This window comes from Cibotium barometz, chromosome 27, assembly GCF_041138505.1.
Source record: "Cibotium barometz isolate CiBa-2024 chromosome 27, ASM4113850v1, whole genome shotgun sequence".
NCBI classification, from domain to species: Eukaryota; Viridiplantae; Streptophyta; class Polypodiopsida; order Cyatheales; family Cibotiaceae; genus Cibotium; species Cibotium barometz.
The window spans coordinates 10,298,436-10,316,215 of NC_141072.1; the positions used below are offsets into that span (position 1 = coordinate 10,298,436).

General features: G+C 42.5%; 1 protein-coding gene across 6 annotated transcripts in view; it reads left to right on the forward strand.

The window, feature by feature from the left end:
• Positions 1–16,966, forward strand: part of LOC147623065 (uncharacterized) — a 66,996-nt gene extending 50,030 nt beyond the window's left edge. For 4 of the 6 annotated variants that reach the window (XM_086821104.1, XM_086821105.1, XM_086821107.1 and 1 more), the window contains 6 exons: positions 13,621–13,815; positions 14,037–14,255; positions 14,353–14,544; positions 14,868–15,047; positions 15,537–15,824; positions 16,259–16,966. In XM_086821104.1, coding sequence (XP_086677230.1) covers positions 13,621–13,815; positions 14,037–14,255; positions 14,353–14,544; positions 14,868–15,047; positions 15,537–15,824; positions 16,259–16,678 — 1,494 coding nt within the window. In that variant the 3' untranslated portion in view covers positions 16,679–16,966. The remainder of the gene's footprint in view (positions 1–13,620; positions 13,816–14,036; positions 14,256–14,352; positions 14,545–14,867; positions 15,048–15,536; positions 15,825–16,258) is intronic. The other 2 variants (XM_086821109.1, XM_086821106.1) reach the window with 2 other exon arrangements.
• Positions 16,967–17,780: the final 814 nt, after the last annotated feature.

Consider the following 17,780-nt stretch of genomic DNA (forward strand, 5'->3'; position numbering starts at 1 on the left):
ACCACTTGTCAGGGCCATAGCATGTGACAGCCCATCGAAGCATGAGGAACTAGCAGTTTACAGATATGAGGATAAGAAAAGGATTGACCAGCGAACTGAAGAAGACAATGCACAGTACCTTGTATACTCTTCAAGAGGAAGCGATGGCAGAACTGAATGCAGCAAATAGCTCGTTGGAGGAAAGTCGATCTGCAGCTTCTTCTAGATGATGCGCACCCTTGAGTCAATGAAGAAGGCAGCCAAAGGAGAACAGTATGGCGGGCTGTATGAGTCTGAACAGGGTGGACAGCAGGAAAGTGGGCGGACAGAAAAATTCAGGCCGGCGGGTTGCTTACTTGATATGACGAGCTGCATGTGCAATACTAGAGGACAGAAGCTGAAGCGAACAACATGCAATACTAGAGGACAGAAGCTGAAGCGAACATATAGAAATGGTGAAATTAAAAAAAAACGTGAGGCAGCTCCCAGCTAGGCGGCGGCCAGCAGCAAAGGCGGCGGCCAACAGTAAAGGCGGCGGCCTGTTCTGAACCAAATGACTGCAGCAAGAAGAGGGGCAGTCGCTCACAGGAAACAAGGGCAAAGATGAGGGGAGCCAGGATAAACCTGCTCTGATACCATGTTGGAAATATGAAAGCAAGAACAAACTGAAATGAAACAAGAACACAAATGAAAGACAAAGAGTTACCTTGAGATGAGTGTAGACAAGACACAAGATTGATACTTTCATTGATGTGACACCTACAATATATAGGTGAGAAGTACAAGATTGAGTAGACTGACTTGTGGGATAAATGTAGAGGTGCCACATGGCACTAGACTCAAGACACAAAGACTCAACTGAAACTAGACTAGAGAAATAGTACACCTAGTGTGCACTTATTTCCAACAACACACACACACACTCTCTCTCTCTCTCTCTCTCTCTCACACACACACACACACTCTCTCTCTCTCACACACACATACACACATTCCCTCTGTCTCTCTTTCACACACACACACACATACATTCTCTCTCTCTCTCTCTCTCTCTCTCTCTCTCTCTCTCTCTCTCTCTTGCCCATTGGCGTAAGCGGGGGAGGCATTAGCGCTTGGCGGAAGTGGGGGAGGCACTTTCTATTCATTCCAAGCAATGTGAGTGACAAAATTTTCATATACTTGCTGCATTTTTTTCTCATGCATTTAGTTTAAAAATCAAATCCATTTGTCTGATTACAAGCTCTTGCTTAATTGCTTAAATATTTTGAAAAATAGTAACTCTATAGTTGAAATCTTCAATGACATCCCATGTCAATGTCGTTCGTGCGTTGCCGAAAGACAATACATCGAGACCGTCCACTGCCAATGTCTTTTGCCGCTCAAAACGTCATTGACCTTACCAAATGCAATTCTCTTGCGTGCCAAATGATGTCGGTGTCCTCCCATTACACTCACTCCGGATTTATATTGTGGACGTCTGCCACATGTTTGTAGGAGAAAAGCTCCCATGTGGCAGAACTACGAGCCAAACCAATCTTCTCCTCCTTCCACTATAGAAGAGGTCCCCAATCCTGAGCCACCCAATGTGGCAAAACTAGAGGAAGTGCCTCCTAATGCACTTTGAAATTTGAAGACCTCTTTTGTAACTCCCCGCTCTGAAATGTTCATCATCTTAGTAGAAGCAATTTTTTTGAGTCATCCTATATGTCTTCTCCTTTCTCTTGAAAATTGTCAACATTTTTTTTCTTTAAATTGTCAATCACTTTGGCTGAACATGGTTACTACTTCACTAGAGTCTCCATCTTCCATGGCCTCAAGCGCTCAGGCAGGGTCCAGCTCGAAGAAGAACAGGAGGTAATCACCACTGGAAATGCAAATATTGCCATGGTAGTAAGACTGGGAGCACTACTCGAATTCGCGCACATTTGCTTCATATCTCAGGGCATGAGATAACATTCTACTTGGGCATTAGCGATGCTCGGAGGGAGGAGCTTCGTCGCAAAGACAACGCGACTCGTACACAAGCATCAGCTAGGAGACCCGGCGTTTTGCGATCGACCCTAGCTCGTATGTGGGTGCTTCACAAAGCACCTAAGTACCGAGTGTTGGCAGCAGTAGATCCTCCATGGGTGGCATGCCTTCCTTTTTTGGCCCCACTGCTAGTCCATTTGGACCGGCACCACCAACAGTAGGGGAAAGAGGAAGTATTCGATCTAGGCAGAGCACACTTCCCAACCGTTGGGACCCATGGACACAGGTGCTAGTTCTAGCAGTGCAGGCTCTTTTCCTTCAGATGATTTACTAGATCTAGACCTTGGCATTGAGATCCCCCTCTAGTTTGTCTTGTTGTACTCTTATGTAGAGCCTCATGATCTTGAGGTATTTCAGTGTACTACATAATGAGATCTCATTGAGCAAATAAATGTCCACTTCTTTTAATGTTTTTTGAATACTTTGTGTATTTTTAATTATGTGAGTCCTATGGCGTACTGAAGTATTTGTTTTTCGCGCATTAAGTTGTACACGTGTCGTTTCTTACCATTTCCGTTTCCTTTAATTGGCCCAGTCTCGTTTCCTCTATCTGGCTCGATCCTGGTCCGTTTCCCGGTCTTGGTGACTATGCAATGAAGTCCATGGAAATACTCTTCTATTTACCTCTTGAGATGTAGCATACCTCCGACCCTAATGTGTTGAACCTTATTCACTTGACATTGACGACACTTTACCACAGTGTGCTGAACATACGTCTTCATCTTAGGCCAATAAAATGTCCATTTTACCAAACCATAGGCTAGCTGTACTCTTGGATGACCCAGGACCCACTGTTAAAAGTTCATGACATTCATACATGATCCTTTTCCTGATCTTAGCGTTATCTGGTATGTGTCACGTGCATGCTCTCCCGAGTGTGACGTGGACATGCTTCTACCCATTGGCCAGCCCAAAGGTTGAATATGTGGCCGGATTTATGTGTTTGCAAGGGCTATTGTGTTAGATCTTTGTAATATTGTCCAGGTGCCGAAGGAGCAGCCCAATATGGACAGAGTTATTGGGTTATTGTGTGAACACATCTAGTTGGACATTATTGTTAGGGTTGGTAGAGTTGGTAGCCAACTCACCAACATTAGACACTATAAATAGATGTCTAGGCTTTAGCCATATGGATTCATTGATCAATCAGTCATCATTGAGTCATTGAGAACTCAGAAGCAGTGCTACCATTGAGTATCTCTATTCAGCATTGTATATGTTTCATGTTAGTAATACATGGTAGATTAGGTCATCTCTCTATTGGGTATTGAGCATGAATTTGTACATGGGTTTAAGTCTATGATTAGGTGTTAATCGCAATCAATTAATTCATAAGCACGCTTCCACAAGCACCCATGTTACAGTACGCAAACCTTCTCATTCCGAAACAACAGTCCATTCTAGACAAGAAATTGATCACCTTTCACACTCACAGATGGCATGACTCTTGAGTCTCGGTCTAAATCTATGGAGCTCCCTGTTGGACTTGCCCACAATACCGACCAAAATGACTTGTCAATCTTACATAGCCCTCTCAAAGAGTCATAAAGGTTAGTCCTAATCTGAGTAAAGCTCAAAGAGTTCCACCTCCCCAATTCTACTCAAGGAATCTACCACTCAGTTCAAGCTACCCTTCTGATACTTTATTTCCTTATCAAAGTCTTGCATAAACTCAGCCCACCATGCCTTTCTCCCCCTCAACTCAGGTCTATCACAAATATACTTGTAGTAGTCGGTTAGCACAACAAACTTGGTTCCATAAAGATAATATTGCCAAGTTTTGAGAGCATGTATAACCGCATATAGCTCATTCTCCCGAGTGTGCCATCTGACTTGTGTACCATCAAGATTCTTGCTACGATGTTCAGATAGACTAGAAGCCTGAAGGGTCCTAAGTTATCTTTCGTCGTTGATGTTGTCCAATTTTGTCTGTAGGATGCTCTTGATGTCCTGTACACTACTCTTGTAAACTCAATTGGATTTTGAAATATAGTAAAGGATTCTAATTATGAAGCGTTTCAATGTGTTCTAGATACCATGTCATCTGATGCTAATTGTGATTTTAATTTGGTTAGTCTTGATGTATAGGAGACATGCGCTTTAGAGAACATCAGGGCAAAGTTTGCCAATGTTTTCCTAGCTAAGTTACCTCATGGTCTTGCGCCCAATCAGTCAGTATGGGAGACACACACTTTAGGGAACATCACCACATGCTTTAGAGAACATCACGGCAAAGTTTGCCAATGTTTTCCCAACTAAGTTGCCTCATGGTCTTCCACCCAATCGATCAGTTGATCATAAGAATGATCTAGTTCCAAGGTCTCAATTTGTGAGTATTGCATCTTATAGGATGAGCCAACTGGAAGAGGATAAGATTGCCTAACAGTTATCAGAATATCTCAGATTGGGTCAGATTCGTAAGAGTAAATCTCCTTGGGGGACATTGGATGGAAGGACGGAAGTTGGAAAATGTGTGTCAACTATAAAGAATTGACTAAAGTTATGATAAGATAAAGCGGATGATTTGATTGATATAGGTTGCACGGAGCTGTCTATTTTACGAAGATTGACCTTCGTATTGGATACGGATAGCTAAGGAAGATATCTTTAAGATTGGATTCCACACGCGATATGGCCATTATGAGTTCGTTTTATTACCTTTTCGGCTCACGAATGCTCTTGCTACTTTCCAGCAGATGATGAATGATTTCAGAGACTAATTAGAGAAATTTGTGGACAATTAACCGTATCTTTCACAAGCCTCCTTGGGAGAAGAAGAGGACATAAGTCCAGCAATCCGACATCTTGGGGGAATGAGAAGCTTGATGAGGCTTTTAAAGCTCTCAAGATTAAGGTGAAGGAAGCACCTGTATTGGATTTGTCACGGATCTTCGCAGATTATTTGTGGTCAAGACTAATGCTAGTGATTTTGCAATATACACGGCATTGTTCTAGGATGAAACCGCTCTTGATTATAATAACATCTACTCTATCTAGATTCATAATCATGAAATCTAATGGCCTCGAGTAGCTCTGTATAGGTTTAGGCATGTGACACTAGCCAATCCCACAATTGTGTGCCTAACAGCATGTCAACATGATACTAGTCATCACCTGGCTCCATCTCCACTCCCAACTTCTACACAAGCTTAGCATTCATGAAGTGTGAGTACTTTGATTCTCCTCTGTATAGGGCTCTGGAGCAAAAGAAGGTGGTACCAATGCTGCCCCAGCTCCCCCCAGCTATCACCAAACCAATCGGTGTTGCGTGCATAACAAAATGGTGTTGGTAAGGTTTAAAATTTGTTGGTCAAGCAAGGTCATCCTTGCGTCAAAGTCCGCTTTAGTGACCAAGCCTGCTGCTATGCAGATGTGTTGCGGCTTTCTTGCGCATGTCTGCTGCTTCTTCACCATGGATTTGCGCTGAGTTTGGCCTGTTGTAGGTGGCTGCCAGCTTGTGAGCTGACTTCTGCTAGCCTATATGCTGGCTGCTGCCAGCATGGCTTGGCTAAGCCCTTAGCCAGGCTGCCCTAAGGTGGCTACTTCCCAGCCTCCTACACCTTCAGCCAACACCCAAGCCATATTTCAGGTACTTGATCAAGCCCAAACACACATAAAAAACAACGTTTCTTCCCATCTCTCTCACACAACATCATGCAAACCTTGACTTCGTAGCGCAATTCATTTTAGGAAAAGAGAAGCGATGAAAGAAATACTTGGTATCCAAACATTTACGCCTAGACACGAATACCAACCTCTGCATTAGAGTTGCTACGATACCAATCCTTTCCTAGATCTGCCCTAAACACCTGAAACCAGGGTTGTACAAAACCACATAATGAGGTAGTAGGCTAGCTCACCTTCCAAACACGGCATCCACAGATCTCCCTTGAGCCAAGGCTAGGGCTCCTGCACAATCCCATAGGCCCATGTCTAACTTTGGCGTTCCATACCACCAAAGCCTGCCCGAAGGCCTTCGACATGCCAACCTTTGTACTTGCCACGTGCACGGCATGAGCATGTCTGCTCTCCTGGTCCAAACCAAACCCTTAGTGGCACAACTGTCTCATAATAACCTAGGCCCTTACTTATATAGTGATAACTATGCCATAAATAGCTAAGTTGCTATAAATAGTTATTAAGCCTGTTTTAGTAGTCCAGAAACCCTAGCCAAGTATCTGCCTGCTAATCCCTAATCTTGGGGCTCCTAACCCCGTTGGATTAGGTCCCTAATCCATAGATTAGTATCTAGGTACTTAACAACTTCGTTGTGAGGCTTCTAGAGAGAGTAGAAATATGACGTGCTTGACCATCATAGATAGGTTTAGGAAGTTCGTGATGTTGATTCCTTGCAAGGCTTTCTTACCAAGTTCAAGGACCGAAGAACACATGAAGCCGTGTGGTTGGACGAGGTTTTTTTCAAGGAGTACCCACCATTTTTGGGAGACTACTTGGAGGCAATGCAACTCGTGCCATCAATTTAAGCAAGAGGGGATGTCACGTGCACCTACAATACTAGGGTGCCACTTGGCCATTCTACATCAACCGGTACACTCAAGACACCATTTTGATGGGTACAATGAATGTTGTGAGTGAGCCCTTGTTCAGGGTTATGTCGAAAAGGTCCGTTAAGTCATGCGACCTCTCTTTTATTCACAATTGGTATTAGAGCTAGCTTTCCTCATCTTCTTCAGTCTTGTAGAGCATATCTCTTCTCATCTTCTTCATCCTTGTAGGATAGAGTCTACTCTGTACTCTGATTTATAGCTATCATGGTGGCTATGAGTGCATGTTGAGGCTTGATCAGGCCCATGTTGTTACCCTTTTTTGTTGCGGTCGTGATGGTCGAGATCACACCGATTGTTGGAGTCATCGGGCATCGGTCATGTTGATGCTTTTTTTTCTTTCAGCTTGATGGTTGAGATCACACCATAAGTTGGAGCCTTTAGAGCATAGCCTCAAGTTGTTGATCTTTGTTAGCTCATATACAAAGTCTAAATTGGAAGTTGTGAATTAGAGAGTTGAGGTAGCAATCTTCTCTTAAAAAGTAGGAGGCAATTAGCACATGCTTAGAGATTTAGAGCATGATTGGTTTTGTTAAGTTTTCTAGACTATGAATAGCAAATCAGAAGCATTCTCTCAACTTCATTCTGATTCATCTTCACAACCAAGGAGGTGCGTGTTCCTCATCATAATTACAACAACATAAGTGAGCAAGCATAGGTGAGAACTACACTAGCACAAAGAGACGAGAAAAGAAAGATTAAACTCAATCTAGTCAAGGTTTAGCTTTTCTTTGTTGGATTCGTCATGAAGCCAAAAGAAATGTCTCCTCACCATATCCATAAGATATTCCCAGATATATCTCCATATAGCTTGCTTATAAGCTTGATTTATAATCCACAATAATCCATATGGAAAGAGTGTTGAGCACGGGCACGTAAAGCTAGCTCCATACTTCGAGGATAAAATTATGTGAATCCATGACCAAGCTGTCTACTGCTCATGCTCTTGACACATGCCATAAGTGAATAAGTTGGCCATTCTCAATAGCAAAACTGTTGGTCAGTGTGGTCCCCACTACTGATCTTTTCTCTTCCTCATTGTTGGAAGCAAGCCTATACTATGATACCACTGTAACCGATAGGGGACCCAAAACAGAAGAGAGACACTTCAATAGCAAACAGATGAAGGCACTCAAGGGTTAGGGTTAGGGTTTACACAGGTTCAAGCAAGCAAGCGTGGAAACCCAGATGAGAGAACACGACTTTCAATATGCTTCAATGAATAAAAATCAAGTACAATAGCCACATGATAGTGACCCTAAAAGATAAGTGTTCACATGTCCGGCCATAAATGTGCCGGGTGGACCAAAACACTTATAAACTGCATATAAGTGAAACTGAACTAAACTGGGGGAAAAAACCTCCACTAACTGAAGTAAAAAGTGCCCCAGTAACCTACTGATGATCACTAGCACTCCTCTGGGTGCATACACAGCATAAAACCCAACAAACCCCCCTGGAGTGATATGTGATCACTGTACATCATCCACCAAAAGGAAACAAATTCAAAGCATTGCGGAATGTCCAGTACCCTCATGAGTTGGATCACCAACTGTGGAATGAAACTCCATGGGTAGTAGACCTTCAAACACATCATTTTCAGCCTGATTTGCCTCATAACCAGCCATGGATAATTCTGATTTTTCATCAAAAATCACATCCCGACTGATGAATATCTTCCTAGATAGTGGGTCATATAACCTGTAGCCCTTGCTCTCACGGCTATACCCAACAAAAATGCATTTTGTGGCTTTATCATCAAGCTTCCTCCTCAACTCTTTGGGTATGTGTGCATATGCAAGACACCCAAAGATACGAAAATGCGATACAGAAGGCTTGCGGCCATGCCAAGCCTCAAAAGGAGTAATAGAAACCAATGCCTTTGTGGGACATCGATTCAAAATATGACAAGCACACATTACTGCTTCCACCCAAAAGATATGTGGTAGTCTTTTTGCCTTTAGCATACATCTGGCCATCTCCATGAGTGACCGATTTTTCCTTTCTGCAACCCCATTCTGCTGTGGAGTGTAAGGAGTAGTATACTGATGTTTTATACCTCTACTCCCAAGAAAGGAATTCAACACATGTGACATATATTCCCCCCCTCGGTCAGAACGGAGAGTCTTCACCTTGCATCCTGATTCTGTCTCAGCAAGTGCTACAAAGGCCAAAAATGCATCATATACCTGTGATTTCTATGTCAAAGGATAGACCCAGCATATACGAGAGAAGTCATCAATAACAAAATAAAAGCAACCACCTAATGACTTCGTCTGCATGGGACCAGAAAGATCACTGTGTATAAGTTGCAACTTTGCAGTTGCTCTTAGAGCCTGATCACGTGGGAAGGAAAACCTGTGCATTTTTCCCAAAATACATCCTTCACAAATGTGATCTGGAGGCTTCTCCATGAGAGGTAGATCTGTAAACATATTATGTCGCTGCATAAGCATAAGACTACCAAAATTTACATGCCCCATGCGAGCATGCCATAACTCCGCATCAACCATAGCTGGAGTAAGAGTGAATGCATGATAAGCAGACTGATCCACTGGCTGAAATGCATCCAACTCATAAAGTCCATGACATAATGTAACTGTAAGCATCAAGGTCAAGGCATTTGCTTTGTCTCTGACCATGCATTTATCATCATCAAAGTAGACCTGCATTCCACAATGTGCTAAAGAAGAAATGGACAACAAATTCTTCTTTATCCCTGGTACATATAAGGCATCTGTAAGGCGGAGAATGGAGCCATCAATGGCTGTAAGCTGAATCTCCCCAATGCCACAAACTGGATATGAAGCATTGTTGGCACACTGAACAGTTTTGCCAACAGGGGCAGGGCCAACATGACTAAACAAATCCCTGCGAGATGTGATATGTTTTGAGGCACCACTATCAAAATACCAAGTACATGCATGCTCTGTCAAACTGAGTGCCTGTGAAGACCAAGAGGCATCATAGCTGCATGTATAAAAACAGTAATCCCTGTCCTCAACAAAAGAAGCAGTCTCTGGAGGAGCTTTAGAAGTATCATTAACTGACATCCCAGCTTCCTTTGCCTTCTCTTTGGCAATCCTCTTCCTACATTCCGTGATGTAGTGACCTGGCTTCTTACAGTAATGACATTTGCCTTTCTTCTTGGGCTGTCCATCACCTTTCTTGGTATCCTGTGAAGAACCACCATCACCTGAATTTTGATTTGCACTCTTTGGCTGAGTTTTTCCTTTCCCCTTTTGACCTGTAGTAAATGCTTGTTCAGCATTTATGTTCATATTCATATTCTTCCTCATTTGCTCCTCTTGTAGTAAGAGAGCAACAAGTTCCTGATACTTGAGGGGTTCAACATGCTGAGGTTCAAAGAGGTATGGAAAGCCAAGTAAGATCTTGGCAAAGAGTGCAAGATGGTGGACACAAGCTGTGTCTCAGGAATAATCTCATCCACATTGATGAGTTGCTCTCTCAAATCCTGTAGCTTGTTTAAGTGGCTAGACATATCATCTCCTTCATTCATTTTCTGATTTTCAAGCTCTCTTTTCAAAAATGAGATCCTAGCCTCATTACGAGCAGCATACATCTGCTCCAAAGTCACCCATGCATTCTGTGAAGAGCCAGCTGAACGAATATGAGGTATAATGGACCTCTGTACTGACAATGCAATGAGTGACAAAGCTTGTGCATCCCTGGCATCCCATGTCTTTTGAGCATTTGTTCTCTGAACAGGCAATGGCTGTCCTTGAGCCTGTACCTGTTGTCCTCGTCCACGAGCACCCCCTTGGGGAGGAGTCTCTGGAGCCAATGGACCTGGACGTGGTTCATCACCACTAACAAAATCCCAAAGACCTTTTGCCACAAGCACATTTTTCAGCATAAAACTCCACAAGGAGTAGTTCGTGCCATCCAATTTGTCTTCCTTAGACAAATATGTGAATACATCACTTTGCTGTTGATTTGCCATTATGCTTTACGCACAATGTTGTACCTGTTTACCAAAAAACCCAATAGCAAAAACCCTGATAACAACTGTACTCCACTGAATACAGTTCACCCAAATGTGCCTGCACTCTCAATCCTCTGAATGTGCAGCTCAATGCACCAATGACTGAGTAGAGCAGCAAATGGCGTACACAATGCCAAAATGCCCCAAAAATGCCCAAATTTGCTGCACCCAAACTGTGCAAAAAACCTGTATATTTTCTTGCTAGAAAATCTGCCTGTTGTGCCTGTATATTTTTCACAGAGAAAATAAAAATGCCCAAAAACTGTATTTTAATGCTTACCACCGAATGACTGTGTAGGTTGTGTTATTTTTGCAGGTACTGTTGACTGTACTATGCTTGTACAGTCTACTGGTTCTGTACGGAAGCCAGGTACGAAAGCATACAGACGTATCTCTGCAGGTACAGTCGCCAGGTACGCAGCACTGAATGCTGCACTGAAGGTACAGTCGCCAGATACAGAAAGTGTGAGCAGGTACACGTCAGGATGGCTGCGCTTGACTGTACGGGCAGGTACAGTCACTGAAGGCAATGCAGGCGGCGCACAGATGTACGGGCTGAAGGCCGACTGAAGGCGACCAGGCACGGGCAGGTGGCGCAGACTGGCTGGTACACGAGCGCAGAGGTTGTAGGCGGCGTGCTGTACCCGACTGAAGGCGACGTGCAGGAGTTGTAGGCGGCGTACTGTACCCGACTGAAGGCTACGTGCAGGAGTTGTAGGCGGCGTACTGTACCCGACTGAAGGCTACGTGCAGTAGTTGTAGGCGGCATACTGTACCCGACTGAAGGCTACGTGCAGTAGTGAATGTACGGGCAGCTAGCGCACACTTACAGCTGAAGACGGCGCTGGTTGGGTGTACGGGCTGGAGATGCTGAAGCCTGCGCCTGACTGGATGTACGTATGCTGTACGGGCAGCAGCAACAAGTGTACGGGCTGAGCAATGTAGAGCTTCAATGCTCTGATACCAATTGAAGGCACTCAAGGGTTAGGGTTAGGGTTTACACAGGTTCAAGCAAGCAAGCGTTGAAACCCAGATGAGAGAACAGGACTTCCAATATGCTTCAATGAATAAAAATCAAGTACAATAGCCACATGATAGTGACCCTAAAAGATAAGTGTTCACATGTCCGGCCATAAATGTGCCGGGTGGACCAAAACACTTATAAACTGCATATAAGTGAAACTGAACTAAACTGGGGGAAAAAACCTCCACTAACTGAAGTAAAAAGTGCCCCAGTAACCTACTGATGATCACTAGCACTCCTCTGGGTGCATACACAGCATAAAACCCAACAACAGAGAATATACAGCAGGAAGCCACAAAGTACAAATAGACAGCACACTAAGCCGGAACAACCGGTCCACCGTAGGAACTTCTTTATTACATAGAAGCTTTACAAGGAATTCAAGGTGAGGGTGCAGACAGCACCAGATTTTTCCACAGTGTACTGGTCAGCTTTCCACAAAGCATACAAGAGACTCTAACTTATCTCTCTTCCCAAAGTTAAGACAAAATAGTCCCGCCAAAACAGTCCCTCTGTACACAGCTTGTTCCACTAGTGAAAACCCAGAGGACTTGTGAAGGTGCTGTTCAACCAGCTTCTCCAACAGCCAATCTTGAGCAAGAGCGCGAGAGAGAATAACAGCTGCTGTTTGGCCAGCTTCAGCAGCAACAAAACAACAGAGAGAGAAAAACCAGCTGTTGTTGGCTTGCTTGAACACAACACTGCTGTCGGCCTCCATGTGTCGACCAGCAGAGAGGGAGGGAGTTAACCATATTGCTCTCGGCCAGCCTGAGGGCAATCAGCAGAGGCAAAACATGGCACAGCAGGCGGCCAGAAGAGAGAGAACTGCATAACAGCAGTATGGCCAGCGCTGATGCAGGCACAAGGTGGAAACTCTACAGGAGCAGTCGGCCAGATCAGAGGCGAAAGAAGAGAGAGAAACGGCACAAGGTGGAAACTCCACAACAGCAATCAGCCAGATCAAAGGCAAAAGAAGAGAGAGAAACCAGCTGTTGCTAACCTGTGTTCTTGTGCGCATCTATCCAAAAGAGCTGCCCCTTCATGCCTTTTATGAATTCAGCCCATGCCCCTTAAGATAGAGTCGACTGGCTCTCTAAATATGGTCCCTGCTTTTCCTTTTTGCCAAAAGTGGCCTTCCTTGCTAAAAATATCCAAGCTCGTGCTTTGTTTAGCCAGTCACTCTATAAATGACCAAACTTGCCATATTTAGTGTCCAAACTATAAAAATATCTCATAAAAGGTGGGCACCTGGCTTTTATTGACTTTGTGGACCACAAATTTTCCCGCCATATCCATGAATCCAACCCCAAATAATAATATGTCCAACCAAACTTTAATGAGGTTTGAACACATTGACTCATAAACCTTATAAGTCACATAAATGATTAGAATCCTATGACGCACATGCTTTGTGACCATCTTTCAGCCCTATCCCTGTCAGTGAATGCTTCAGCTTACTCCTCCTGTGGAAAATCCCCGTTCTCACCTTGGTTCCGTTGTGTGTGGGCTTCCCCCAAAACATTGACCAAAGCTAGTGAAGGGACCAAATCAAGACATAGTCTCTATTCCTTTTTTGCAAATACTTAAGCGTACAACTGTCACACTCAGCATAGGGGTTGCAGAAGCAACTAGACGTGCAAGGTTGGGCGTTATTGGAGAAGCTAGCAAGTTCTCCTTCCAATTACAGCTCCCCTAGAAAAGCTCCTCACATAAACCTAGCATCCCATACCACCAGGGCCAACTCTCCTGGGCGAAAGGCTAGAGCATAGCAATGGTCTAAATCGGATCACGGCTCAGTGGGCTTCCACCCCTATTCTCATTAATGAGCCTATGTGCCACTTATAGAAACCATAGATGAGAGTGTATTATCTTACATACTTTTTTGAAAATAGATTTTCAAGTAACTATATATCATATTTTGTATTGGTTATTGTTGCTTCAAAAGTTGTCAGTTAACAAAATGCTATTTGACTGCAGCTCCACTTAACCAATGGATTTACACCCTGCAATAATAGGATGCCATGCAATCTTTTGAAGCAGTTATGGAGATCAAATATGATCATCAATCGGGCTACAATCTGATTGTTTGCTATTATATAGTGGGAAACACAGAGAAAATGAAGAGCTGCTTGACTAAAATGCTGTTGGTTAGACATTATGATCCAGAGGTTGATGATGATATTGAGGAGGAACCAGCATCTTTCCAAAAGGTTTGCATTTGCGTCGGATTTTGTAGATTTAATATATATTCTGCCAATATATCTTCAAACACCCACCCACCCACCCATCCACATACATGCACACATACAGACCCATGCTTGCGCATCCACATGCACATAAATATGCCTGCAGGTGCAAATGCCCGCCATGCACCCTTGTTTTTGATCCTGCTTCTTTTGACTGTTGTTATTGTTTTTTTCTTTTTCTGCAGAATGATGAATTACATATAGAGCTTCAATCAAGACAAAGCCAGGCTCATAAGTACATCTTCACAGCAGCAAGAATCATTGCTCCAGTGATAGGGAACACTTTTGTGGAGGGTTATGATTGGGTCATCAATATCTTGAAAGATCAACAATATGTAACTCTTGCACATGAAATGGAGATGGACAAAGCCATCCAATACCTGCACAGAAAAAGCTTTGTCCAAGTAATTCCTTATGATTATCATATACATTGAAAGGTTAGCCTGTGTTGTAGTGTGGAGTCTCGTTGGGCTTAAGAAAAATTTGTGTGGTTGTGTTTAGGCTATATCTCTGCTAAAAACTTTTGAAAGGAAAGAGAAAGACTTGAAGACGTGTGCATCCACAAACCTCTCATTTTTGTACTTTCTAGAGGGCGACATTGAGAATGCCAAAAAATATGCAGATCTTGCCATAAGTAGAAACCATCAAAACCCATGTGCACTAGTCAATCTTGGAAACTGTTTATTTTCCAAGGTAATTGCTCATGTTTATTCATTCAAAAGATTTTAGGCATTCTATTTAATTAAACATTATGAGAATTGATGAGCTACACTAAACTGCATGCACTTAGTTACATGCACTACCCTAAGCCTTAAATAGTTGGCTGCCATGCGTCATAGTACTAGGCTACATCTTGCACATGCCATCTAAATGTGTCACACTTACTCAGTTACATGCACTACCTATCTGCACTATCATAAGTGTGAGTTAACATTTGTCCCTTATGGATGGCTTCTTTTCCTTTCATTAAATTGCCAATCTTTGTTGCTTTTTCCCCCCTTTGTTTTACACAACAGGATGATACAGAAGGTGCTGCATCGTTGTACAAGAAAGCACTTGAAGTGGAAGAAAACTGTGTGCAGGCTACCTACAATCTGGGTTTGGTACAAAAGAAGCTCGGTTTACTCCCTGAAGCCTTGGGAACTTTCAGAGAGCTTGCTAAAAGGCTTCCAAACAATTTGGAGATTCTATACCAGGTAGTAAAGCCTTCCATGCTTAGTTATCTCTGTCATATCTGCCATTTGCTGTGCAGTTTTGCTATCTTAACAAGAATCTTCAAACTAACAATCTCGTCTCTCTCTTGCATTGACAAGGGTGGAGCATTGATATCCAACATTTACTTTAGAGAGATGTACTGGCTTTTCTGGTGTACATAGAACATTGGTCATGATTGTTTTTATGGCTTGGGGCCTTTCTTCATGTAGTATGTATGTTTCCCCATTCAATACTCTGATTCTTTTGAACTTTGTGTGAGATGCAACATGACATCGGAAGATGCCTTGACCTTGTTTTCTTGTTTCCATAGTCTCCTCGTTTAATCTTGTGTGTTGCAACTTCAAGAGTTCAGAAAATGGAATGTGGCCATCAACAGGAGTTTGATTGCATGTTAATCACTTAATGAGGTGTGTAAAAAGAAATTTCTTCTCTTGAGTCTAACCTTTTCAAAGGGGCGCCTCTGATGGCAGGTTGGGCATCTAAGTGACTTGATGGGCAATTCACAACAGGCAATTCAATGGCTTGAAATAGTAATCACAAGCTCAATGCATGATGCTGGAGTTCTATCACTGCTAGGAAGCCTCTTCACCAAGTGCAATGATGAGACTAAGGCTCTTTATTACTATAATGAGTCACACCGGGTCCATCCTGCAAACATGGACATTATCACCTTTCTAGGCGCATTTTATGTCCAGCATGAGCTTTATGAAAAAGCAATACCTATCTTCAAATTGGCTTCAAAGATCCAACCCAATGAGGTATCTAAATCACACCACACACATGCACACATGTAGGTATCTCTCCTACCACTCATACACGCATGCGTGCATGCACACACACACACACACACATGCACATGTATGTATGTATGTATGTATGTGTGCTCGTGCATGCATGTATGTATGTGCACATGTATACTATCAGGTTAATATGCAAACATACATGACAATGGTCCATGTTTGCTGGATAAGCCTAAAGCTGACTTCCTCTTATCTTTTCCTTGTGAAGGACCACACGAGGAGTGGCACTGCCATATAATAAATTGGCATTATAGGGGTCTTCTCCTTTTATTAAATTTTTTTGTACCATCTTAACATGACCACGTGAAAAATGCTCAGGGGTTTTTGATGCATTCACCAAGCATTGTTCATGACACCAATGTTTGAAAAATGTTTGGACGTATGTTAAACAGGTGAAATGGCAATTAATGGTGGCATCCTGTTACAGAAGAATTGGATCGTACTCCGCAGCAATAGCTAAGCACAAGGAGATTCTCATGAACCACCCAAATAATTTGGAATGCTTAAGGTACTTGGTGAATATGTGTACAAGTCTTGGGAAGAAAGAAGAGGTTCAAGATTATGAAGCCCGTCTACATAAACTCCAGAAGGAGGGGTCACTAGAGCCCTTTTCTCAACTCAAATCTGCAGAAAGAACCAGTAAGATCCATCACATGAAAGGACTCTTTGACTCCACATTCCTTGATTTGGGAAGATTGAGTATGGATCCTTATGGTTCTCATGTGCCACAAAAGTCAGTCCCCAAGACGTGTGCAAAGCGCCAAAGGGTTCAAGATGATTGGGAGCTTGTTGATGAATTGTTGCCTATGTGATGTTGGTCAAGGGTCCATACTTTTATTTGATCAAAAGAGGTTATGTAGATCTAGGGTAAAGCAGCAAAATGTAAGAGGATTTGTCTAGTAACAGTACATAGAAAATATCATATGGGGCAATGCCACTCCAACACATGAATCTTTTCCTGTTTGAAGTGCTGTTGTACTCCAAAGTCCTACTTTAGAAGGTTATGTTGCTTGACTTGCTAGCTTATGATGTTTCACATCTTGCTTATTGGTGGGTGAGAAATTTATTATCCCACCTTCAATGGCTATCTCGTTGCTGTCACCTCTACTTGAAAGCTCACATGGGCAATGGCTGATTTGAAAGTTAAATGTTCCTTCTATCAAAAAGCGTAGGTGTGGACATAGACATAAGGCTTGAAAAATGTGCATGCTAAAAGCTCAAAGTCCTTATTGTTGCCTTCAAACAACTCTTTTTTTTTTTTTAATGAAATTTGTTGCATGGAGTCTACATTGTTTTTCTGTGTTATTTAAGAAAATACTACCCTGTTTTTCTGTGTTATTTAAGAAAATACTACCCACGTCTGGAACACTTTTAACTTCAATTTACATTCTTTCTGTGTAGAAGCTTGTAGAATCAGTAGATTGTCCATATTGTCTATGTAAGAACTTTATGATTTCATACATTTTTATATAATATTCATTTATTCAACTCCTTAAATAAGTTTACAGTCACAATGAACATATCTTTTATTTACAAAATCTCTCTCTGTCTCTCATGCACACATTTTTGTAAAAATTAGAATCTAAAAGGCTTTTCTTAAACCCTTGAGATTGAAGTGTATATTGATCTTGTTATACCACATTTGTGGATCTTGTTTCAAGCCAGTCTGTTAAAGCTTACATACTTTATCCTCTTGTCCTTGTGTACACTTCTTCTTTGAGATCCTCATACAAGGTGGTCATTTTCACATACATCTGATATAGAGGCCAATTGAAGTGTTACAAGAGTGACAATCATCTTGATTGTGTTAAGCTTAACAACTGCTTCAAAGGTTTTATTGTAGCCAATTCCTTTCTTTTGTCATAATTTTTTGTTACCATTCTAGTTTTATATTGTTTGATACTTTCATCACTT